At 42.0% G+C, this 26,756-nt stretch overlaps 3 protein-coding genes across 29 annotated transcripts in view; 2 read left to right on the top strand and 1 right to left on the bottom strand.

Annotated features, from left to right (window-relative positions):
- Positions 1 to 12,352, top strand: part of TMEM108 (transmembrane protein 108) — a 261,335-nt gene extending 248,983 nt beyond the window's left edge. For 12 of the 14 annotated variants that reach the window (XM_065587085.1, XM_042845277.2, XM_065587087.1 and 9 more), the window contains 2 exons: positions 9,414 to 9,568; positions 11,635 to 12,352. In XM_065587085.1, coding sequence (XP_065443157.1) covers positions 9,414 to 9,568; positions 11,635 to 11,757 — 278 coding nt within the window. In that variant the 3' untranslated portion in view covers positions 11,758 to 12,352. Of the gene's footprint in view, positions 1 to 9,413; positions 9,585 to 11,634 lie in introns of all 14 variants that reach the window. The other 2 variants (XM_042845279.2, XM_065587091.1) reach the window with 2 other exon arrangements.
- Positions 1 to 26,756, bottom strand: part of LOC122172682 (uncharacterized) — a 101,115-nt gene that overhangs the window by 30,635 nt on the left and 43,724 nt on the right. For 13 of the 14 annotated variants that reach the window (XR_010599160.1, XR_010599163.1, XR_006173202.2 and 10 more), the window contains one exon: positions 1,421 to 1,661. The gene's annotated coding sequence lies outside the window, so the exon portion shown is untranslated. Of the gene's footprint in view, positions 1 to 53; positions 151 to 1,420; positions 1,662 to 26,756 lie in introns of all 14 variants that reach the window. The other variant, XM_065587084.1, reaches the window with a different exon arrangement.
- The window catches only part of BFSP2 (beaded filament structural protein 2), a 31,677-nt gene continuing 26,847 nt past the window's right edge, over positions 21,927 to 26,756 (top strand). Inside the window, exon 1 of the mRNA XM_008171294.4 lies at positions 21,927 to 22,533. Coding sequence (XP_008169516.1) covers positions 22,078 to 22,533 — 456 coding nt within the window. The 5' untranslated portion in view covers positions 21,927 to 22,077. The remainder of the gene's footprint in view (positions 22,534 to 26,756) is intronic.

A 26,756-nucleotide genomic window follows, 5' to 3' on the forward strand; every position in this document is an offset into this window, starting at 1 on the left:
CATAGCTAATGTAAAGGTGACAGTGTCACAATACCCACCAAATCTGCAAGTACCTGTTTTCAGGGCTACACCAAACTTCTTAGGTCTCGCTGGCATATGACAGGGAATGTTGTTCAGTGGTTAACTGCATCAATCAATGCACAGTATCACCTATCACAACACAGATTAGTTTAGTAGCCCAGCCTAGGTATTTGTGGACTGGGGGTTTATGCCCAGCTCCTCTATGTGACCTTGTGAGAGTTGCTTCATTTTTCAGTGCTTCAGTTTCACCAGCTAGACAAATGAGGGTGAGGCTAATTACTCCCCTTTGAGACCCACAGATAAAAAGGGCTAAATATTTTTATGTTCCCAAAGTGCCACATAACAATGAGATCGCTATTGCCAACTTGTCACAGTTTTTGGGATGTCCTTCGGGTAGCTTTGAATTTTTATTTTTTTTGGGTCTCTCTCGCACAGGATGTGTTGTGAAATTATTTTAAAACTCACATCACTGATCCCTCAAGTTCCAACTTCTTTAAAAATAAAAAGTGAAAAAAATCCTTCTGTAATTACCGAGTGACATGATTAGATGTAGAAGACGACAAACCTGTGAGTCAGATGCACAGCAGTACATTCATTTAGCCAGTTCTGCTGATTACAGAAAATGGGAGAGGGCGGCTGGCTTGCAGTGTGGAACATCAGCAGAACCCAAAGAATGTCTGAACTACTGCCTTGGATCCAGCTCTTCCTAGCTCATATTTCATCGACTGGTAAAGCTCAAAAGTGCCTTTTGCCAACCTTCATTCTTCATTGAAGAATCTATGAAAGTTTCTCCTGGAGTCTAGTTCTCCAAAGAGATAGATACTCCGGCCCTGATTCTGATCTCTCCCTGTTTCATGCAGATGTACTGCACCACCGTAAGTGAGATCAGACTGAGATTTAGGCTGCTTCCGCACTACTCGCTAAGGTGTGATTCCCCTGCTCATGTACACATACTCACGCAAGCTCCCATCAATCTAGCGCTAGTATAAATACACCGTGGCCACAGTGGCACTGGTAGCAGTAGCAGAAGCACAGCTGAGCCATGCCGAGTCCAAACCTGCCTGAAACCGGTGGATACGTACTCGGCATGGCTCAGTTGCGTCTCTGCTGCTGCTATCAGTACAGCCGCAGCTACACTGCTATTTGTACTAGTGCTAGCTCAATGAGAGTTAGTGCAAGTATCTGTATATGAGCAGAGAAATCACACCTCTAGCTCATAGTATAGACATAAGCCTCAGCAGTGAATCCTGTGTTGAGCTGGAAGCAGCTGTCAGTCAGTAAAGAACTTCAATAATAACAGTAATATAGCTAAGATAGTGTAATAATATAGGCAGTGAAGGTAGTAAAACCTATTGTTAAAGTTGCTGGGCACTTCCTGTTATAAGAGAAGGTTACTCACCTTGTACAGTAATTGAGGTTCCTCAAGATGTGTCCCCCTGTGGGTGCTCCACTTCAGGTGTTGGAGCGCCCCAGCGCCATTGATTGGAGAATTTCATCAGCCGTGTCCGTCTGGGTCATGCATGCACAGTGGTTGTCTCGCAGCGCCGTTAGTGCCTCATCTATCACACGCACGACCCAACCCCCTCTCCTTCTCAACCATCCCCGGCCTGAGATGGAGCTCTGTAGCGACGTCCCAATGTCTATGACGAAAGAGAAATAGTTTTAAGTTTCATAGTATAATTAGTAGTAGTTTGGTTAGTCTTCTTTACCATATATATTTTTTTATTATAAGATCCTGTTTTCAGTTGCATATAACTTTGCAAAAGTTAAACCATTTGAGTTGAAATTTTCCACTCTGGGTGCTTGCCTCAGGCTGAATTTTTTTTGGGAGGGGGGTTGCTTTTGTTTTTGAAAGTTTCAGCCAAAACAATTGAGCTATTTCTGCGGGTGAGATTAGGGAAAAATCCATTGTTTTTCTTACATTATTCTTACAACCAGTGCATTATTTTTTTAGATGCTCTAGTGTCTCCATGCTTTGGAGCAGGGACTTGAAATTTGTCTGCGGGGTGTGTGTCAGGATGTGGCTTTTACTGTTCCCATGAAAAACTGGGCATATTTTCACACGGTATGAGCCTTTTAAAAAATCTCAGCTCACACATGATCAAGGGCAACTTGTTAGAGTATGGCTGCTAAAGTCTCCAAAGATTCTGTCTGCACTGAGAATGCCCCAGCCCTTCACAGCTCCTTGTGCAGATTGCACTGTGTGTACTCCACCATGGGACTGCAGGGGCTGGGCTGAGCAGGACTTTCCCTACAATTCACAGGAGCAGTAGACTCCAGAAATGAGAACAGGGAGACTCTCTCGTGCTCCTAGTGCCAGGTAGTGAGCAGAAGAAGAAAGTAGCCTGGCTTAGAATGAAGAGGAGTGAGACATGAGGGAGACAGTGTTGCAGGAACCAAAGGGGGGAAGCAGTGGGAGATAGGAGCCAGTTGGGCAAGCAGCAGAAGGGGAAGGGGACATGAATCAGAGGGAAGATTGTAGCTGAGGAGGAGAGGACAGGAGCTGGGAATGGATAGATAGGAAGAAAGGTGTACAGAGATAAACTTGTGGAGGATACAGGGACAGAAGGATCTATAACTTTGGAAAAACACACTACTCTCCAGAACCTGGAACTGAACCAAAAGTCCCGAGACTCTATGTATTTCTATTGTCAGCATATATATGTGAAACCCCAGGCACAGTGTGAGTCTCGTCCCCCTCTAGTAGCTGATCCCCATATTTAGTCTTCTACTACTACCACCAGTTACCCCATTAGCTAAGTGGTAGTGGTCTATGCTATAAAGGTCCAAACACTGCTGATAACCCAAGCTGAGGGTCAGTATGGTTCCACATGATGGAATTTTTAGATTTTTTCCAGATTTTTGTAAAGTCAGGAAATTACGTTTAAAAAATCAATATGAAAAGAATGTTAAGATTGTAAAGTCAAGTTTTCAAAAGTTAGGAAATGTCAGATTTAAGAGTTGCCCATGCAACTTTAATTGACCTCACTTATGTGTGGGAAATATGATTGTAAGCAGAGACTCTTACTATTTATTTCCACAGTTCCCCTGCCTGTCAGTGCACATGCTACTCCTGGGGAAATTCTGTGCCCCTGCAGCGCAGTAGAAAAATGCCCTCCCACCCCTTCCTTTTGCTTCCTTGCAGAAAATGGTTTCCGTGGGGAAGCAAAGAGACGCTGCACCAGTGGTCACTCACCCCTCCCCAGCAGCTCAGGCAGTCAGGGAGAGAGGTCTGGGGATTCCCCGGCCACCCAGGGAGGTTAGTCCCAGCAGGGCGGGATGGGGATGGAGTTCCACCTCCCCCTTCCCTGCATGGAGCAGCTAGGACCGGGTCAGATCAAGCCCCAGAAACTTATAATGGCTGCAGGGCAGGCTTAGCAGAGGGCAGGGGTCTGGATGCACAGGGGTTGGGCGGACGGGGAAGCAGCTGCCTGTACAGTGACCCCTCCCCCCTCCCCCCACCTGCACACCCAGAACCCCCACCCCTCAACTCCGCCAAGCATCATCCCCTGCATCAAGAGCCCCCCACACTTGGACCCCCACCCCACTGAACCCCAACCAGTTGCACCCTGACCCCCCACCCCCCAAGCCCCACTCTCCCCCACACTGAGCCCTAACCATCTTCACCTGGACTTCCGTGCAGAGTCCCATTCCCCCTGCACCCAGAACCCCACACTGAGCCCCTGTGTATCCAGATTCCCCCCTGCACCTAGATCCCCAACCGAGCTGCCCGCACCCAGATTGCGCCACACAGAACGCTGACACTCTTGAGGGAATTCTACGCCAAAAAATTAAATATTCTGCACAAGAAAATTAAAATTTCTGTGCACAATATTTTAAAATTCTGCAAAGTTCTGCATATTGTCAAAATAGCACAGAAACAAAATAATATAATCACACCATTTTCAATTATTTTGGTAATTTATTTCAAAATACTTGTCAGCAAATAATAAAAATGGTGTGGTTATATTGTGTTATTTTGACAAATAAAATATGCAGAATTTTGTGGAATTTTAAAATATTGTGCACGGCATTTTACATTTTTTTTGTGCAGAATATTTAATTTTTTGGCGCTGAATTCCCTCAGGGGTAACATGTATGGGAATGTATAAGTTTGGTGTAGTGAAGGAGGTTATTGTCTGTAAGACCACTTCCTAATTTGTTGGAGGCAAGGGATTGCAGAGAGAGAAAGGATCGTCTCATGTTTAAGGCAGTACAGTACTGCCCTGGAAAATTTGATTCTATCCCTCTCTTTTCCACAGAGTTCCTATGTGATGCTGAAAAAGTCACTCAAACCAAAAAGTGTTCACAGCTGGCCACTAATTATATGTTCCTCATTTTCTTGGTGCCTAACATGAGACACTTGGTGCTATATTTGCAGAAATGCAGGGCATTCACAGCTATGCTCTGAATATATAATGTGCTATAAAACTGTTAAGTACTCTGAAAAATCAGGCCCTCAGTGTCTCAAGTTGCACACCTTAAATGAGTGGGTACTTTTAACAATTGTAACCTTTATCTCTTTGTCTCAATTCCCCAGTTCTAAAATGGGGATACGACTACCACGTAATATCACAGGGGCATTGTGAAGAAAATTAATGTTTGTGTGATGAATAAGGTCTGGGGCCACACACTGAATAAGGATGAAAAGAAATATTGAATAAGTACTCATTCACTGAATGAGGCAGTGATCCTGTGGAAAATACAATGTGATCATGCAATTAAAGACTATCATAATGCAGAAGGGAGGCAGAATTAAGGTAGCAGAGACATCCTTAAGTCAGGCATTTCCTAATTATTGAATGCTTGATTTTGCAGCCTTAAAGTTATTTTAATGTAGGATTTTTTTATGCAGTAATATAATAATATTAAATAGTGAAGAGGGCAAACACAGCCCTTGGATGCATAAGAAGGGGAGTATCAAATAGGAATAGAGAGGTGGTATTATTTCTGTATATGGCATTAGTAAGACCATTACTGGAATGCTTTGTTTAGTTCTGGTATTCACAGTTGAAAAATACTACTGGAAATTGGAAAGGGTTCAGAAAAGAACTACAAGAATGATCTGAGTTCTGGAAAACTTGCCTTATAGTTAGAGACTATGCAAAAATGAAATATAATAGAGAGGGAAAGGTCAATCAAGCTTTCCTGAGGGTTCAGGTACATTTTTGAGGGAAAGCTGTAGTTGGTTCTTATTTATTCCAAACAGATTCACACCTCACTAAAAGAAATGTGATGTTGCAGGATTAGTTAATTTTGTTAATACTAATTTCTAGTCTTCACTAGAATACAAGACACATTATAGAAAAGGCAAGATGGAAGCTGTGACCTTTTTTTTTTTTCTGCTCTATTCTGTTGTCTTTACTGTTACTTCACCTTTCCAACCCACCTCTACTGTGTTTGTATGTTTCATCCACTTAGGATTTCCTGTCTGACAGCGTATATCAGGGGTTCCCAAATATTGGGTATACATGCTTGATGATCCATCCATTCACTTCACAACAATTTTTTAAGAAGGTGGTATGTGAACCAGTAAAGTTTGGGAGTTGCTGTCTTAGATTGTATGAACGGAAGTGTCCTGGAACACTCTGGGCGTTTCCAAAATACAGATAATAATAAGATAACAGTTTATAGGCACCCCCAAACACTCTGGTAAATGGAACACTAGATTACCCAACAGAGCTGGGTTCCCAGTATTGTGAGTTGGCAAGTCACTTATACCTGCTCCTGCCTCAGTTTCCCCATCTGTATAATTGGTATAATACTGTAGTTATACCCACTTTTATAAAGTACATTAAGATACACCTCTACCCCGATATAACGCGACCCGATATAACACAAATTTGGATATAACGCAGTAAAGCAGCACTCGGGGGGGGGGGGAGGAGCGCACTCCGGCGGATCAAAGCAAGTTCAATATAACGCGGTTTCACCTATAACGCGGTAACATTTTTTGGCTCCCGAGAACAACGTTCTATTGGGGTAGAGGTGTATATTATTATAAGTGTTATGTTACATTACTTTTTTAAAAAATAAAAATTTTCACCACAGTTAACACTTATTGGCACACTGGTTGGCAGTCTCAGCAGAGAGGCCAAGGACTGAATGAGCACAGAGACAGAAATTCCCTTCATAAACAGTCTCTCCTGCTTAGGGTTGAAGCACCTTGAAAAGACAGCATGGGGGATCTTTCATTGCTGCTATACTTAATCTGTAATAAGCACAGAACTTCATTCTTCTGGCTTTTCAATCTGGCAGTGCTCAGAAGAGCTAAGTGCTTGATCCACAAAGGAACTTAGCCGTTGCAATGCCTAACTTTTAGGCACCCTGCATAGTGGAATCCACAGCCCTGAGTGAAGTGCCCAGGCTCTCTATACAATGCATAGGGAGAGCAAGGCACCTAAGAAAGGGATTCCCAGAAGCCAGCAAACTGAGCTGGTAGACACCCCCACTAGCCAGCTGGAATGGAAATGCTAAAGAGAGGGGTGGGGCTTAAGTCCTCTCTCAGGGGATTAGGCGCCTCCCTCCACTCACGAACTTTCTCCAGGAGTTAGGCACCTAAGCCATGTCAGTCCTTTCTTGCAAAAAAACTAAGAAGAAGGTGGGGATCCTCATTATATCTAACAGCCCACTAGCCAGGTCACTTTCTTGGGATATGGGCACTGTAGGGCCTTGGCTACACTTACCCGCTAGTTCGACGGCTGGAAATCGAACTTCTGGGTTCGACTTATCGCGTCTAGTCTGGACGCGATAAGTCGAACCTGGAAGTGCTCGCCGTCGACTGCGGTACTCCAGCTCGGCGAGAGGAGTACCGCGGAGTCGACGGGGGAGCCTGCATGCCGAGTGTGGACCAAGGTAAGTTCGAACTAATTCGAACTAAGGTACTTCGAACTTCAGCTACGTTATTCACGTAGCTGAAGTTGCGTACCTTAGTTCGAATTAGGGGGGTAGTGTAGACCAAGCCTAGGTCTGAATCCCTGCTCGGCCTGAAGCAGGGCCCGAGTTGGGGGGGAACACTTAGTTTGAGAATTCTGTTGCAGCTTAGGCATGAACACAGAGATGTCAGGATACAGGCTCCTGTGGGCATGTTAACCGGCAGACATTTAGGAGCCCTGAGGACTTTAGCAGTGGAAACATAAGGGCCCAGGGACTTTAGGCACCTCCAGGATTAGGTGGCAGCTGAATAGGAGTTTTGAGGGTCTCAGTGTCACTAAAATGTTGGATTTAGGCACCTAAGTGACAGGCAGTTAAGTCCCTTTGTGATCTAGCCCCAAGTTCACATTCCAAAAACATAGTGGAGGACGGGGAGGGGCGAGAAAGTTATGTTCACAGAGGAAGTACAAGATAGCCCAGGATACATTTATGATGCCATTTCTTTTTGAATAAATACAAATTTCTCACTGCTTATAGTACCACTGTCTTTCCAGCTCCCAGAGACAAACCTCATATTTCACTGACAAAAGCAACATAATTGTACAGACTGTAAACCCTAGATTTTTCAAAAGATCTGCACAGAATTTAATCATACATCCCCCACTGACTTTAATGAGAGCCCTGTCATTAAATCCCCAGGCAACTTTAAAATTTCTATCTATCTTAGGCATTTACAGAGCACCCGTTACGTAGCAGCTAGGAAAATTGAAGGAGTATTGTTACTATGCTCACTTTATATAGCCTTCCAATGGGGATAACTACATGTTCTGCTTCACTTTCCCGTCTTCACACGCCTCCAGGGCAGAGTGGAGACGTCTAGTGGTTAGTGACACTGGTTGAATAGTCTGAAAAGATAAGGGCCCGACTGTGCAATCTTTATGACTGAGTACTTTCTCAGGCAGAGCAATTCAATTGATTTCAGTGGGGCTGCTCACGCAGTGCTCACCAGCGTGACTAAGGGTTGCACAATCAAACCCTAAGGAAATACATGCACTGGGAGTGAAGTTACTAGTAATGGATAATTTGAGGCAAGTCTGGATAATAGTAAGCTTCATAATGGCCTGCTGTTTTGAAATGTGCACGCATGCTATGAAATATTTTTCCATTATTTTAATAAAGAGATTTACAGTATAAGCATGTCTTTTGCTTTGACGAAGACAGAGACTGTCTGAACTCAACCCATGAACAATTCCTCTGTTGTAGCTTAGTCTGTTACTTTAAACAGAGCTCTAGCCTTATGCTTGTCTATTGGCATTTTATGAGAATAAATGGAATGTGAAACTAGATCCATGGCAAATGGGTAGTTGCTATGTTTGTCAAAATATACAAAGCATCTCTGACCCCTTTAAATTGTTTCGTTTCCTCTGATTAGGGATTTAGACATTATGGAGTACATTTTCAGAAGGGCAGTCTTCTTTTTATAGGTGCAAAGGAAAGTACATTCATTGCTAAGTACTCATTGTGGGTGTAAATCAGGTAGTTTAAAAGTACAAATGCTTTAGATTTGTGTCCACAATTTATTTTTGCAGGTACAAGTTTTGTAGGTACAAACTGAACCTACAAAACAAAGGATGGACCTAACCCCACTGAAAATTAAATCCCTGCGTGTGCTTAAATCTCCACAGTTACATGGACCATTGAGATTAGTACATATAGCAAAGTGAGTTTGCCAGGCTTAAATAAAATTGTCCAGATTTGGAAGGTTTTTTTTTTTTTTTTTTTAGTAGTAAGAAGATTAAACCTCTCGATCCAAATCAAAACAGATTTGAGTATACTGAAAGCAATCCTGGAGAACCTTTCTCAATCACTTTAGGTTACAACAGCATGCCATGGAAGCTGATTATATTCATCCTGCTAGTAATATCAATTCCAGCATCACTGCATATGTCCAGTGCTCTATGACCTGAAGCAGATGCTTTTACAAATGAACATACAAGCTCACAAACTTATTCATGGGATCCGTATCTGAAGCAGATTGGAGGTCTGTCTGTCTATATATCTAACTTATGATCTGCTAACATACTCCTCACTGCAGGATCTAAGCACTGCACAGGTAGAACAGATATATGCAGTGAGATCAATAGTGGACTTCATTGAGTATTCTGCTATTCTTGAGGCTCTAAGAAGCTATTTGCGGTTTATTTATATCATTCCAGTCATGGTGCAAAAGCTTCATCAAAAATAAGAGGGCTGGGTCTTGCAGCAAATTCTAAAAGTGGCCTCAAAAGGCAAGTAAAAACCGCAATTTCTGCAAAGCCCAAAACATACTCTGTATGGGCTAGATTCTGAAACACTTGCTCATTTCAGTAGCATCTTGCTCCACGTCATCAGTGGAGTAAGACACTATTCCAGGTGAATAAGGGTATCCGAATATGGCCACGTGTCTTGAAAAACAAATCCAAGTCACTAAGTGATTTCCCACAGAAACAATCAAATTCTTGTAATTTTTCTGTTAACAGCAGTTCTGCTGACAGTCTGCTGCATGAGGAGGAAGAAAAAGACATCTAACCCAGAAAACAACCTGAGCTATTGGAACAATGCTATCACCATGGACTACTTCAACAGGCATGCTGTAGAGTTACCAAGAGAGATCCAGTCCCTTGAAACTTCAGAGGTACCATAGTTGCATGGTAACAAACCCAGTGATTAACAAGCTTCACTGAAACCATACTAGATTAATAATATTAATAAACTCTTTTGAAAACTTTATGTACATCCAGAGAAACAACCTTTCAAGGAAGCCCATGTGACGACACACTTACTGTATCTCAAAGATTCTATGTCCTGTTGTTAAAGTTATGTTTTGTCAGAAAGCTCTTGCAGTCTATTCCTAAGACTGAATTCCCTGGGTTAAGCAGTACAAGCCAAGGTTATTCACTTTGGCCTTGCCTTAATTTGGGCCTACAGTTGAGAACAGCATTCCAATCAATGAGTGGGAGTGGTTCAGGGTATTTGTGCCAAGCAGTTTGATTTGTGCCAGTTATTGTCTACAGTGGTTCATCTTAATCTCTGTAATGTGCCCATATATCATGACGATGGCACAGTGGAAGTTAACAACATAAAAGATGTCTGAACGCCCAGTTCTCAGGAGGTTTCTGTAGCTTGTCTTGCGACAGTTTCGGGGGTGCATTCTACAAGTAAGAGAAAATTATAAACACCTGTCAATGAGACTGTGAAACCCTTACTTACATGGGTGAGCACTTACCCAAGCATTCTGATTGATTTCAATGGAACTATTCACATGGGTAGGTGCTTACCAGTGCGAGAAGTGTTCGATAGCCTGGTCTCAGAAAGAAGAGGAATTAGTTGGCTTAGTTCAAGGATGTAAATTTGGGAATAATGGATGAAATTAAGCAAAGGAAAATGGATTAAACTCAAGGGGTTTGTCTAGACTAGTGTCTATTTTAACTCAAGTTAGCTGATTGAGTCAGCTTTGGGTAAGTGACAAACATTTGTGTCCAGAAACAAGCCTTTGTGGAGTGTCTAGACTATCATTTACAATTCTGTTGGTTAACTTAGTTAACTGGCAATCATCTAACTCAATTTAAAGCCAAACCACAAACTCCTCTCTAGACATACCAAGAGACAACTTCCTAATGGTGAGATCTGTTAGGGTGTGGAATAGTCACCAAAATGAGAAGGGGTGGAAGCCCTATCACTGAAGTTATTTAAAACTAAATTTGACATAGTATTAGAGAATATATTGTATGAACTGCTAGTGGCCCCAAGGGGCCAAAATGCAACTAAGGATCAGTGCAGCATAGGGAATCTCCCAAAATGCCCTCATATGTCCAGGGCCCATGGCTGGCCATTTGAGATTATGTAGGAGCAGCGAGATGGATAGATATAGATATGAAATACAGCACCCCTTTGAAAAAATGTGTGGATATTTTTGCCTTGGTTTTTTTAAAGTGGAGATTAGTTTTTAAAAACTAAATTTCTATTGATCCCTATCCCTGACCCCAGTAAGTACATTGTGGTTTGGGGCTCTGCAATTTGTAATTTTATAAGAAAATTTAGCCAAAGCCAGAATCGCAACCATAATGTTTCTTTGCTGTCTTGTCACTAATATAATGTGGAAAAGGAACAGCCTCCACTGTTAATGTCATAGATTTTTCTGGATAGCATGGCACCACATATTAGCTCGTTACATTAAAAAAAAAGAGGTTGAAAACGTATCTTTGAATTCATTCGCCCATAATTCCCTTCTATGTAGGCTTGGGAGAGTCTTTCCAGTAGCTGACGGGCTGGGAATCATGGATATGAAATTTCACAAAATATTATTTTTTCCAAAATTTAAAGAAAGCAAAATTACATATAAGGCCAAATTCTATAAAGTGGCCTATAATTTTGGGCTACTCAATTTTTGGGTGACCAAGTTGAGTACGTAGTGGTCCGATTTTACAACCCACAGCTCCCATTGACTGCAGTTAGAGAAAAACCTCCGGAAATCAAGGCCTGGTTTTCTAAAGCTGGATATCCAGAAATTGGGGCACCCAAAATAGGGGACACTTTGAAGTATTTGCACATATTCTCTCGGCTTTGAACTCTATAGGTCTTATAATGTAACCACATTCCTTTATATTCCATAAACACACACACACCAATGTGCTGTTGTGTACACCAAGGGTAGATAACAAAATTTAAATAGCTCATGCTCTTTTTCTCTCTTTCTCCTAGGACCATCTGTCTGAGCCACGCTCCCCAGCCAATGGTGATTACAGAGACAGTGGGATGGTCCTTGTTAATCCATTCTGTCAAGAAACACTATTTGTAGGACATGAGCAAGTGTCTGAAATATGACCCCATACCTGCCCTTGTATTGCAGCTCCATCTTTAGTGTCTCCAAATTATAAATAAATATATATATTATAAATATAATCTTTGTGTAACCCTGAATTATGAGAAATGTTTTCAGCTTTTTTCCCCCCTAAGAATTGTCAACCTCTTTTTTATAAGTGTGGTAAAACTTTACAGAGCAAACTGTGGCTTTATAAAATAAAGGTATTTCTAAGCAAAACACCTATTGAACCAACTGCTTTTCCTGCTGTCATTTACTAAATGCTTATACAGAATGTTTAGTCTGTATCACCACCAGGTAAGGTTAGCTTCACTGACGACAGTGCCTGTTTGGTACTACACCCTGTCATTATACAGGGGCAACCTGCACCTGTGAATCTTCTCTGTCTCTCCATGGGCACTCTTTCCTAGTGACAGGCGTCTACTGCACTTTGTCCAGAATGGAACCCCACAGTTACCCCACTTTAGACAGGATCACTAGGTTTCACCAATTGTATTTACCTCAGCCAACCCAAATTGGTTTGGGTCTGGCTACAGAATCTTCTCCAGGTACTCGTGACCAGTGTAAAAAGCAATGGCTCAGGACAGCTTCTTCTTCTTCAAAAAAAAAAAGTATGATTTGTTGGTTCATAGAAATGTAACAAGCCGACACAAACAGGGCTAAAACAAAAAAAGCCTGAACACATTCTTTCATACCAAAACTTAGTCTTTTCTTGCTAGTTTAAACAGGCCCTTAGCTTATCCAAATCTGAGGGTCAGCTTGCATCTCTTTAGACTGCCTCTCTATGTCTCCTAGGGTCTCTCCCTGTCTGTCAGGCTGCTTTTATCAGAACCAAAATTTTATGTTTTAGTGTCCCACAAGGATCTTCCCTCACTCCTAGTGGTGTCTTGAGTGTGGGTGAAACATAAAAGGTAATGACAGTTGGTGTCGTCTTGCTGAGTACTGATAATAGGACTTATCTGAAACCACTGACAGTTCTCCGGTTCTTGCTGGAATTAACTGTGGTAGTCACATAGCAATGTAATAACAATCACAGAAATGCAGGGCTGGAAGAGACCTCAATTGTTAATCTAGTCCAGCCCCCTGAACTGAGACAGGGCCAAGTAAACCTAGACCATCTTTGACAAGTGTTTGTCCAACCTGTTCTTAAAAACCTCCAGTGATGGGAATTCCACAACCTCCCTTGGAAACCTATTCCAAAGCTTAACTATCTTTATAGTTAGAAAGTCTTTCCTAATATCAAACCTAAATCTCCCTTGTTGCACATTAAGCCAATTATTTATTTCTGGTCCTATCTTCAGTGGACATGGAGAACAACTGATCACCATCCTCTTTATAACAGCCCTTAACATATTTGAACACGGACATAGAATATTCATAAAGGTGAAACAGATATCACCCCTGTTTGGCACACATTCTACATTAGATCTGCATGATATATCAAGTGCAGTGATCTAATGTGCTGGGAAATTTTCTAGCTGTTCCTGTGGGATGAGCTATGGAAGACAGACAACACCACACTGAACCCCTCTCAGCCCTAGCACTGTCGTGCTGGACCCAGACAGCATACTGATGCTAGCAGTCCCTGAGCTTTAGGGAATTGGCTAGCAAGCCTGGCAGCAATCCAGTCATTCATTGCCCTAGCAGGGAATGGATAGCCAGATCAATGGCTTGGATAGGGCACTACCTCCTGTGAGCATCTAGCAGCATGAGCTGAGGGGAGTGAATGCTGCATCTTTCACCAATCAACATAAGAAATGTTATACAGCATGCTCCCAAAATGCTCTCTGAATACTTCAGTGAACCATTCTTCTGTGACATCACCACACTCCCAGCACTCCTCCCATCAGACAGTTTTTGCCTAATGATTTAGGGTGATCATAGGAATCTGAATAGCAAATAATATGTGCAATACTTAGGGAAGAATAGTTCTCTAGGGGACTAATACCCTACTCTTCCACAGGCAGGGCCGGCTCTAGGCTTTTTGCCGCCCCAAGCAAAAAAAATTTTGGCTGCCCCCGTCCCAGCCCTGGGCTCCTCGCCGGACCCCCCTGCTGCCCCAGCCCTGGGCTCTTCCCCCCCACCCACACCCCCTGCCACCCCAGCTCTGGGCTCCCTCATTCCCCCCCACCATTGCCCCCCCCCACACACCTCCTGCCGCCCCAGCCCTGGGCTCTCTCCCCCCCCCCCCACCTACACCCTCCTTCCGCCGCAGCCCTGGGTCACTGGTAACTCGCTCCCACGGCAGGTCATTCAGCAGGAATTTTAGATGTGCACAGAACACAGACAGGATTGGTTCCCATATGGTTACAGAACTGCAGTAAAGTGGAACAATTTTCAGCTTGTGTGTTTGGAGGATATCTGGATGCATATTATAAGACTGTCCTACATAAATGAAGAAAAGTTGAGGTGCCTTTATTATTCTTTTGTTCCTCTCTTTCTTTCTATGGGAAATTTGCCAATGCAATATCACTGTCTTCCTTTTGAATAAACAAACAAACAAAAAAGGCAATGGCTGTTGAAAATAGCAATTCCAGTCCTAATAACCACTGGGAAGCATTTCTTGCTCAATTTTATCTTACTTTTTCTACAGCAAGTTACAATGGATCAGTATATTTGATTTGGGAGAAATGAAGTAACAGCTGCCCAAACTGAGCTTGAGCAGTCCTGAATTTTCAGGTGTTCAAATCTGGAAGGCAGGTGCTGGGGGGGAGAGGGGAGAGAAGGCTGTGGCTCTGCGGGGGGGCACGGCAGCATGTATGCAGCAGTATGTCTGGCGCTGCGTGGAGCCAGACACGCTGGTCTGAGTGGCACGGTAAGGGGGCAGGAGGGTTGGATGGGGCAGAGGCTGGGGAGGGCAAGGAGAAGGGGGGGTTAGGTCAGGGGTTGGGGGGGCAGTCAGGGGACAGGCAGCGGTTGGATAGGCATGGGAGTCCTGGGAGTTTGTCAGGGGACAGGTAGGGGGTGGGGTCCTGGGAGGAAGTTGGAGGGGTCTCAGGAGGGGGCAGTTGGGGACAAGAAGAAGGGAGGCTTAGATAGGGGGTGGGATCCTGGGGGGGCAGTTAGGGGCAGGGGTCCCGGGAGGGGATGATCAGGGGACAGGGAGCAGGAGGGGTTGGGGTTTCTGTGGGGGGCAGTCGGAGGGAGTGGATGGGGGCAGGGTGGGGCTACCCTCCCTCCCCGTGGAGTGTCCTATTTTTTGAATGTTAAAATATGGTATCCCTACTCACAGTGCAGCTCTCCATTCACTGCAGCATGAGGCCTCAGCTACCTCACTCCCTCCCCCTCTTTCCTGTTGGTAGAGGCCAAGGGAATGCTGGGAAATGTAGTTCTTTCCCTGCTCCAGGGCTGGCTCTATAGGCAGGGAGCTAACCAAGGAACTACAGCTCCCAGGACCCCCTGTTGGTTCTCAGCTCCCATGCTGGATCCCTGCCGCCCCTGCAAATGGGCTGGCCCAAGCACGTGCTTGCTTTGCTGGTGCCTAGAGCCGCCCCTGTCCACAGGCAACACTCACACTGAAGTCCTGGTGACAATGGAAGTTTTTGCCAGTAAATTCTATAGTGTAATGGCAGTAAAGGAGAGCCCTCTATAAAACTTGCCTGCAAGTTGCAGTAGCCAACTTAATTAAGATCTCTGTTCCATGAGCAGTGGTGGGTAATAAAGAGCAAGATATCAGGATGTATTAAAAACAATAGAGAATAAAATGAAAACTGTAATGTCATTATCTAAATCAATGGCATGTCCTCACCTTGAACAACCTAGTACTGCCAGCATCAAAAGATGTATTTTCATTTTTTGCTCCTGAGATCCCCTATACTGTTCATTGACTGAGGTCCAAGCTCTTCTCTATTGCTGTCGTTTACTTACTAGATATTTTTATTTAATTATTTATTTAATGTTGCTAATTGCATACAGGATTTAAATCAGGGGTAGACGGTGAGACAGTAGAGATCCTACCAGGGTTTTCAGGTTGGACAGACAGATATTAGCTCCTACTCTGGGTGCTTTGTGCCACTCAAATGAAGCCAGAAAACCAGCTTAATTGGCTAGCAGAAAATTTCCCTTGCATAAGGGGAATGCTCACATGGTATACAGCTGGTGTAGTCCCATGGTCTGGCAAGCATGACTAGATAAATAGGAATGTGACCAAGGCCCCATTAATCTAGCTGTTCCTTGCTGCCAGATTGGCCCTGAGTGCTGTGGGTACCTGGACATAAATTAGTGCGGCCTCCAGGTTGCCACTAGTCTAGCATATGTGATTAATCCGACTAGGGCTGGGCCTAGGATCTTGGAGCCACAAAAGCAGCTTAGATCCACACCTTCTACATTGGTGAGACACTACTCCGAATCTGGGCCACAATCTTCATAGAACCATAAAATCATTGCTTTTAAGAATAGAATAGCTGTTACGGGTCATTTCGTTCATCTCTTTGAATCAGAACAGTATAGTTTCTCTATGTCTCTAATAGGTAATTAGATTTACTGTCAAGAAGTTATTGGATATGGCTATGGACAATGAGAGCATTCAAGCACACATGCTCAATGGAGAGGCAAAAGAAGTGCATCCTTAACTCTGGTGACTGAATGATAAACATCCCATTTGATGACCATCAGATCTGATTAGGGCTTAACAAACGTCACTAGGAGTCTGGCCTGTCGAAAAGGCTGCAGGACACTGTACACTGTGTATTTATAATCTGAAGCATAAAAGGAGAGTGAATAGAGTTAAATTCATTTCTTCCTTACAGAAGCAGGTACAATTCTCGTTGGCTTAAATAAGAGTTGTACTTAACTTCTGCAAGGGCTGAATTTGTTATATGCTATATGGGTAAACTACACTGAATCTTCTACTACATTTAAAAAAAGACTGGAGAACTTTTAGCTGTTTGCTTTGTAATGTAGATTCAAATTGGGTATTTGAGTAGAATAGGAATAATAGGCTATATATTATCTGTCTTACATATGTACATAGGATTTGAGTCACACTTGCTAGTACAAATGGTGTAAATGCAAATTTTACTTTCCTGTGCCAGCAACAGTCTCTACACCAAGAGGGAATTCACCCCTGTAGAAAGACAAGCAGTGTTTATACCACCAATATCTCCTTAAGGTACTGCCAGGGGAGTGCTCCTTTAAATTACCAGTGGGGTTCTATAGAAGGCTCTCCATCAAGTTTCCCTAATAAGGTCACTGAATCAGCACATTCCCCAGGAGGTCATGGCCATAACCCAACTTGCTAGCATTACCCACTGGCAGTGGATAACGTATATAAGTCTCAAGTTTGAAAACATACCACAGGACTTTAATCTACTCCAAATGATCACACAATGCTCTCTGCAGAGCAAAGAACTGAGGAAATACTAACTGTCTTAATTAAACACATATAACAGATTTTACAGCTGGAGGATACTTATACAAAGACTGTAAGGAATTTAAACGATGTTGCCCCATTATTCAACACAAATTTTAGAAACAAAGACAGAAAATACCAGGCAGAAAAATACATGCTACTCAACATATCAGGCATCCTAGCTCCCATACCTAGGGAAACAGCATTTAGAAATAAGTAGTAAAAAGATTTTTTGGATGGCATGGCTTAGAAAGGATATGATATTTCTAGTTGGCATATGCAAGGATGTTAATTCAATCTTAACATCTACAACAAATATACCTACCAGTGCCGTCTGATTTCTAGGCATGCATACACCACCACTCCATGAAAAAAAGCTAGCAAATCTAACCTTCCCAGTAATAGAATTTTCCTGCATACTACAGATGCCAAGTCTGCCTGGCATGAACCTTCTTGATAACAAAAGCCACAAAATAATACACTGTTGGAAAAACTATGGGTGCTAGACATGATCAACAAGGCATATAAAGCAGAGTAGCATAAAACAGGTCGTCTAGTGACGGCAAACTAAATTAATCACTACAAAATGCTAAACAGACTCCATTGGGACTTCACCAATTAGCTACTACCCTAAAGGTCACGGCTGATGATAGCAAAAAAGATAAGGGATACAGGCTATGGGACTGCCGTGACAGTGAAATACTGGCTAGAAATCTGTCCCGCTTTGTCCCCCTCCTCACCCCCAAAAAACTAATGATTTTGAGTTCCGAGGTCTCATACATTCTATAGGCAAATTAGTAATGGTGGCTACAATTATCATCAAACTCACCATCAGACACTACAAATTGAAAACTATATGCAGAATGGTTCATACCAATGACAGTCATCTCATCACTCGTGACAACTAGGCAAATGAAGGAAAACCGCAGAGTCCTTGTTAGATTACATAAACTCAGTTCTAGAAAGCACATCCAAAACCAAATATCACCTCCCAAATATCCAAACACATACCTAGGCAGCTTTTATTATAGATATATGCTAAAAGTCCATGCTGTTGCACAGGTGTAATTCATAAAGTAATGTATGTAAAACAGCCAAAAATGGCTGAGAACTTATAACTGGACTGTAACAGACCACGAATCCCAGCGATAACTGAATCTACCAATATTCTAAACAAAAAGAGCTCTCAGTTTTTGACTGTTTCCATCACTGCACACTGACAATACAAACATTCTAGGCTTCAGAGTGATGTTTGGGGTTATCGTGTACACTGGTTGTGTTGGTGTGTGTGTGTGTGTAAGGGGATTGTACTGAGAGATCTGTGTTGATTTATGCAGGTGTCAAATGAGGGGTGTGTGCTGCCGGAGGAACTGTGTGTTTGGGGTTGTGTTGTGCTGGGAGAGTTGTGTTGATTTGGGTAAGTGGCAAATGAAGGGTGTGTGCTGGAGCATGGCAGTTGGGCCAAATAAGCCATCATCTATGCAGTGTCCCTCATAACACCAATGAAACTGTTGCGTGCAAATTAGCTGTAGAGTAAGGGCAGTGATTGGCTGAGTTACCTGTGATATCATAACGGTCTAGGACTCTTGGCAGGGCATAGATACATGCCTTACTGTAGCTGCACATAACACAGATATAATTCATACAGTCAAAACATCTGAGAATGCAAAAACTGGACATGAACAGACTGAACCTGGTGATATTCTGAACAAAGAGAGCCCTCAAGCATGCTTGTATTTGTTTCCATCACTTCCTAATGACTTCATAGACATTATAGGCTTCAGAGAGACACAGAGTGGCAATTCTGGAATCTTATCATATAGATATATGTGAAGACATTCCAGTCCAATTCCACCCCACTAAAGACCCATCTGAATACACATATATAAACCTATAGCACGTAAGGTCAGTGCTTGACATCAGTACACCACAGACACACCTGGGTACATGCCCATATACTAATCCTAAACAGGAACAATTCTGATTTATAATTTTGACGTGTCTATTGGCCCATGTATGTCAATATATACATGGTCTATGCTTGCTGAAAAACATGATGCCAAGTGCCTATTATATCATCTATTTACCAGTCTAAACTACCCATCCTAATACTACGCAAACACCCAATAAGGAAAAAGTGAAAAAGAGAATGAAAAAAAAAGTCCTTTAACCTTGTTCCGCTATCTTCCATTTAGTCAGTAGGTTTCATTCACGTGCACCTATGCTATTGGGTGTTTTAAAAATACAGAAAAAAGAATGTGGCAGGCATGACATAGAATAGGTAGGGCTAACTCTGAAAGTTCTTGTGCAGTCCTTAGCCAGAAGGCTGGTGGTTGTGATGCGATGCTTCATATGGTTGCAAAGGTGAAGTTAAAATCTGGAGAAATGAGAATGTAATGTCTCAGAGACCCAGAGAAACTCTGGAGGGTGAAGGGGAAATTCTAATTTCTGAATCAATTAAAATCCAGGTAGGTTATGTTCCTGTTAACTCTTTGGAAACTGGACATATATACTGGAAGCCAGCTTTCAACACGCATGCCCATTTTGAGTAATAGTCTACTCCAGGAGTACTCCCGTAGGTATGTAGTGATTGGATGTCTAACATAGTGAATGCCAATGAAAATGAGGTAGAATCTGAGGCTAAAATAGAGAAGTACGAGTTAAAATTACTTAGAAAAGTTAATATGTTTTCAAGTCAGCAGGGCCTGATGAAATACTTCCTAGAATACTCAAGGAGCTGATTGAGGAGATATCTGATCCATTAGGAATTATCTCTGAAAACTCCTGGAATCTCTCCGGTCTTCCATAGGATTGGAAGAGGGCAAATAGAGTGCCAATCTATAAAAAAGGGAGTAAGTGCAACCCGGGGAATTACAGACCAGTCACCTTAACTTCAATATCCAGAAAGATACTGGAGCAAATAATCAAGCAATCAATTTGCAAACACCTGGAAGATAACAAGGTGATAAGTAACAGTCAGCATGGATTTGTTATGAACAAATCGTGTCAAACCAAACTAATAGCTTTCTTTGACAGGATAACAAGCCTTGTGGATAGGAAGAAACGGTGGATGTGGTATATCTTGACTTTAGTAAGACTTTTGATACTGTCTCACACGACCTTCTCATAAACAAACTAGGGAAATACAGCCTAGATGGAGCTACTATAAAGTGGGTGCATAACTGGTTGGAAAAGCGTTCCCAGAGAGTAGTTATTAGTGGTTCCCAGTTAAGCAGGAAGGGCATATTGAGAGGGATCCCGCAGGGATCAGTCCTGGCTCCAGTTCTGTTCAGTATCTTCATAAACAATTTAGATAATGGCATAGAGAGTACACTTACAAAGTTTGCAGACGATACCAAGCTGGGAGGGGTTGCAAGTGCTTTGGAGGATAGGATTAGAATTCAAAATAAACTAGACAAACTGGAGAAATGGTCTGAAGTAATTAGGATGAAATGCAATAAGAACAAAGTATCCCACTTAGGAAGGAACAATCAGGGCTTGTCTACACTTACCAGGGGATCAACGCACGCGACTGATGCCTCGGCAGTCGATTTAGCGGGTCCAATGAAGACCCGCTAAATTGACTGCAGATCATTCTCCCATCGATTCCTGTACTCCACTGGATCGAGAAGAGTAGGGGGAGTCGACAGGAGAGTGTCTCCCATCGACATTGTGTAGTGTGGACCCCACAGTAAGTAGATCTAAGCTATGTCGATTTGAGTTACGCTATTCATGTAACTCTAATTGTGTAGCTTAGATTGAATTTCCCCTGTAGTATAGACAAGGCCTCAGTTGCACACATACAAAATGGGAAATGACTGCCTAGGCAGAAGTACTGCGGAAAGGGATCTGGAGGTTACTATGGATCACAGGCTAAATATGAGTCAACAGTGTAAGTGTTGCAAAAAAGGGAACATCATTCTGGGATGTATTAGCAGGAGTGTTGTAAGCAAGACAAGAGAAGTAATTCTTCCACTCTACTCTGTGCTGATAAAGCCTCAGCTGAAGTATTGTGTCCAGTTCTGGGTGCCACATTTCAGAAAATATGTGGACAAATTGAAGAAAAAATAGAGGAGAGCAACAAAAATGATTAAAGCTCTAGAAAACGACCTCTGAAGAAAGACTGAAAAAATTGGGTTTGTTTAGTCTGGAGTAGAGAAGACTGAGGGCGGGACATAACAGTATTTCAAGTACATAAAAGGCTGTTACAAGGAGGAAGGTGTTAAATTGTTATAGTTAATCTCTCAGAATTGGACAAGAAGCAATGGGCTTAAATTTCAGCAAAGGAGGTTTAGGGTGGACATTAGAAAAAGCTTCCTATTAGGGTAGTTAAGAACTGGAACGAATTGCCTAGGGAGATTGTGGAATCTCCATCATTGATGGTTTTTAAAAATAAGTTAGACAAACACCTGTGTCAGGAATGATCTGATTATTATGCTTTGAGTACAGGACTGGACTAGATGACCTCTCAAGGTCCCAGTCCTTCACTTCCATGATTCTATAAATAGGACTACTCATGAAGTATGGTACTGCTCAACATGAGTAAGGGTGTCAGAATCTAGCCATGTGTGTGTAATATATATATATATATATGTAAATGTAAAATGCTAAGAATCTGTCTGGCTTGCAGCCTAGAAAACACCAGTGTTATTTTAACATATATACTATAAGGAATTACTGTTCTGCGGTCACTGTAAACAGCTTTGTCCTTTTCACATGCTATACTTGCAGCAGTAGCAGCAGAGAGATTTCTTTTAAATGGATTTGCTGACTCTGTGAAAAGCCCCGATGTGACAAACATGCCTGTGATGATCAGTGAAACAATGCTAATGTTCCAGAAGGACTCGGGACAAAGCAAAAACAACACAAAACCAAAAATCTGCTGGGTTCTGCAAATCCTACCAGTGTGGGTACGGCACAGAGGCTTCGAGGCAGAGTCAACTTGTTTAGTGCAATAGACTCTAGCTGCAGCATGCCCATGCCAAGACGTAGATCTTCATTCTTGGGGCAACAGCCCTCTTCCTCCACAACTGAAAGCACTGGGGCTACCAGCCAAAGGTTAAGCATTGGGGGTAGTGGCAGCCTACCTAGACCCCGAGGTGTCTATGTGGGTATTGTCCCCACTGGAGGGGTGAGCAGCCTAGGGACCCGCGTGTCCCGTAGAGCCCTAGGCATCAGCAGTGTCTTCTTACAAGGCCTGCGCAGCTCCTGTTCAACTGTGCCATTAGCCCAGGGGCTGGAAAAGGGAAGGGGCCTATCATATGAGAGCCTGAATGGGTGCCTGGTGGAGTACATAGAGAAAGTGAGAGCTCTCGAACAGGTCAACCAAGAACTGGAAGAGCACATCAGAGTCTACCTGGAAAAGAAGTCATCCAATGTCAACAGCTGGGAAGCACTGAGAGAGAACTGGGAGACTATCTATCATCAAGTGAGTACAAGAACTTTAACAATGAAAAAGATTAATGAATCATTAGCAACCCCCTAGCAGTGGGTTTTGATGCTGATGATAAATGCCGCCTGATTCCAATGCACAGTGCCCTAGATGAAGGATTTCAAATCTATCTTCATCATAATTAGCATTATCATTTCACAGTGTATGGTGTATGCTTATTAATCAGGAGAGCAGCCCCAGGCATTATGTACATGGAGGGGGGAGATTGAAATGCACCCCCTACTAAGATTGAATGAGTTTATCCACCAACTTGATATCATCACAACCTTGCTTTTAATTAGCAATTCAGATTTCAGTTTTATTATCTCATTTATTTGACCACATTTTCAAAAGCTCTATTTAGTTAAAAGCAATTTTTACATGGTCACAACCAGGTGGCTCCCGCCTGGACACTCCCCCGTCCCCTCACTGTTCCCTGTTCTCCACAGTGTTTTATATACAAGTTAGGCAGCACATTCTACACAATGTTTGTAAAGAAAAATATTTAACACCTGACTGTAAAATGGTGACCATGTTTGTCTAGTGGACAAAGAATAAAAAAACCTGGAAAACCAACACAAACTTGCCAGTGATACTTTCTGCAAGGCTAATGAAATGTCAAAGTAAAAACAGCAAGTATTTGAATCTTAATGTTTCACTTGAGCAATGTGCACAAGGCATACTCTTTCATTTGAGGATCTCAAAATACTTTAAAAATATTTATTGGCTAAATCACACAACACGTTTGAGGTAGGGTGGTTTCTTACTGGGCAAAGTGAGGCGAACGTAGGTGAAGTAACTTGCCTTCGGGGTAGACAATGGATCAGTGGCAGAGCCAAAAAGAGAACCCAAATGTTCTGAGTCCTAGACCTATTCTTTACCCATCAGACAGTACTTTCTCCCGTTGGAGAATCAGTCCCTTCATCGGAATATAGCAAAACAAGGTGGGAGAGGGAAAGCCACTGTTTAATTGTGGTTCCGTGGATATGGTGTCCAACTGGGAGCCAGGAGTCCTGGGATCAATCTTGAGCTCTGCCATTCATCACTTATGTACCCTTTGGCAAATCACTAAGTCTCTGTGCCTCAGTTTCCCCCATCAAGTGGCAATTATGCTTTCCACTTTTGTAAAAACTTTGAGATCTATAAATGATAAACTATGAGTGTTAATATTATATTCAGATTCAGAGAATGAATGGGAAGAGTGTAGGAAAGTATCAGTTTTCTCTGACAGTGAATACCAGACCCCAATAAATAGGGTAAACTAACTCTTCCCTAATGTAACAGCCTGGAAGGATAAATATCTGAAGAGTCATTTTTCCCCTTTAGCATTGTACAGAGGTGGACATGAAAAATTCCTGTCTGTATGTTCCTAAAAGGACTTTGTGGGCCAACTTTTGAAAGCATCTGGCTTTTGGCTGCCAACAGTGTATGTGTACATGCACATGCCCCCATGTTGTACATACAACCCCCACTTTTGAACACACAAACTAGATAACTGCATATACAAATACTGTACCTGATTTGAAGGTGCATGTGTAATACACTGGCTTAATGAGTGTGACCATGTCTCCCTCTAGTGGTTGCTACTGACTGATGAATAATAGAGTTACTTCTTTAGCTCAAATGGCAGGGATAAGTAATGATTACACTTACCCTGCTAGATTGAAGAGTCCATTGTTAAATATTTGTTCCTCATGTAGATACTTATAGACTGTAATCAAGTCACCCCTTAACCTTCTCTTTACGAAGCTAAATAGATTGAGCTCTTTAAGTCTATCACTAAAAGGCATGTTTTTTATCCCAGCCATTCTTGTGGCTCTTTTCTGAACCCTCTCCAATTTATCAACATCTTTCTTGATTTGTGGGCACCAGAACTGGACACAGTATTTCAGCAACAGTCATACCAGTTCCAAATATAGAAGAAAAATAACTTTTTACACTCCTCCTTGAGATTCCCCTATGTATCCCAGGATTGTATTAGCTCTTCTGACCACAGCATCACACTGGAAGTTCATGTTCAGCTGATTATCCACAACAACCCTAAATCTTTTTCAGAGTCACTGCTTCCTGATATGTAAAGGAGGAGGAAAACACACCTTCCTTGTTTGAGTGATTATTAAATGTTTAGCACTAGAGAAGAGTTTAGAAGAGAGCGATTCCTTGGCCTTACCCCTCTAGAAAATAACTACTGTATGCAATTCTAAATGCTGCAATTAATTAAAGGATCAGTCCTTTATTTCTTTCAAACTTAATACTCCCATTTGAATGGATATGGACAATAGCTGACTCCCACTGTACTGAGATTGATTGCAAATAAAGGGTTCCATAACGAAAACTCCAGTGATCTTCCAAAATCTCAGAACCACAATCTCCATTGAAATCACAACAGTGATGAAATTGGCCCGCCACATTTTTTTCCATTTCTGTTATCCTGTACTTCTAGGATTTGAACTGTACTATTTGCCATGACAGACAAAATAAGTTCCCCCTGCCCCTTTTTCATTCACACACACCCAACCGAATACTCATCGAGATTTAACTAACCTCTCATCCCCTATAAACTTATTAAGATTATTTTAAGCACTCTCTTTTTTCAGGTGCTTGTATTTCTCTGTGGGGAGGAATTATCATTACAAATAACTTTCTATTTTGGGGAAGAGACGTTTAATTAGAATTTTAAATCTTTTTCACTTTACATAAGCAGATTGGGAAGGGAACTGAAAGGAAGAGGGTGAGAAGGATAAAATTAAGTAAATTTAAATTTCTGTCACATACATTCCTTTCAGCAAGATTTTTTCAATAGACTTAGTTCCTGTAGAAATCCTCCCACTTTGCATCTGTCCCAACTAGCATGCATACACTTGCTTCAATAAAAAGCAGTTGTCCAGGCTGATAATTAATACAATTAGTTGGATTGCAGCTTCAAATCATCCTGATCTATCTGTCTTTTGGTTAAACAACAGGCATAGACTGCTGATGGAGGGACAATACCAGACCAAATAGTTTATTGGGCTGATCTGACAAAATATAGATCTGTTTGTTATTTTAAACTTTCCCTTGCTTAAACTTCCTCTTTGCTTTCCTTTTCAAAATCAGTCCATCTTCTAGATTCTTTGAAGAAAGTAGCTGATTGTATTGGTGACCCCCCCCCCCCCGTAAAAGCACTTGAAACTGTCATTCAAATAAACAGAATGAAAGCATCCATCAACTGCTAGCAAGACCTTCTCCCAGTTTCAGAGCTTGTAGCTTCTTTAGTCCAGTCATGTTCCACTGACTAGGAATACAAATGTAGCCTCAAATTTAGGCAACCCACATACCAGGATATTTCAAAAAGGGTATTCACGCTAGTGAAAACTTGGACGTATTTTGAAAACAAACCCGTTTTTAATTTTACTGGATAGTTATCTGTCATTTATGTTTAAATTACTCTTATCTTTGACAGTTTCCATTTACTGTTCCTACCTGCACTTTTAATAGAATCATAAAGGTGAACTTTTGCTACCACAGTCATTTCCATGGTAACTGATTTTCATGTAATTTAAAAAAGGTTTGTGATTTCTGTACCAACAGTAGGAGGCCTCTAGCAGCTTAGTGCCATTAATAGGTTAATAGCTTTTGGACTGAATAAGTTTTAGTTTTTCAAGTTTGTCTTAATATTTAATTTTTCTTTAAATTACAGGAACATGACATATTAGACAGATTTTTGCATAATACCTCAGAATGTGCATGAACAATTGAGCTAAATAATACAGCATGCCACAGCTTTGTTACTTAGTCTATGTGCATTTTTTCCCAATGGCCGCTTAATAATGAAATCTACTGCATAACTAACTGGAATCATTTGGTCAACATTCTTTAATGTGTTAAACGAGTATGTATGACTAGGACCCTTACTTATATGTTGCTCCCTAACACTTGGAAAACTTAGTGCTTTATTTTTCTGATTTCCTATGCATAAGTGCCCAATGTTAAAGTCAAATCTCATTATGAGCTCCATTTACTCTTCTCAGTTTAAAAAAGAAGATAAGAAAAGAAAAAAGCACAAAGTGCTTGAGAGGAATAATTGTAAAACTAATTTATCCATTTACACTCAAATGTTGCATTTCATACAAATAAAATAGAGAATGTGCTTCTGTGAAGAGCCCTCAAGCCAAGATTCCCTTCTGTTTTAACACTGGATGCCTCTGAGTTCTGCATATGTGGCACACAACTTCAGAAAA

This window comes from Chrysemys picta, chromosome 2 (genome assembly GCF_011386835.1).
Source record: "Chrysemys picta bellii isolate R12L10 chromosome 2, ASM1138683v2, whole genome shotgun sequence".
Classification (NCBI taxonomy): Eukaryota; Metazoa; Chordata; order Testudines; family Emydidae; genus Chrysemys; species Chrysemys picta.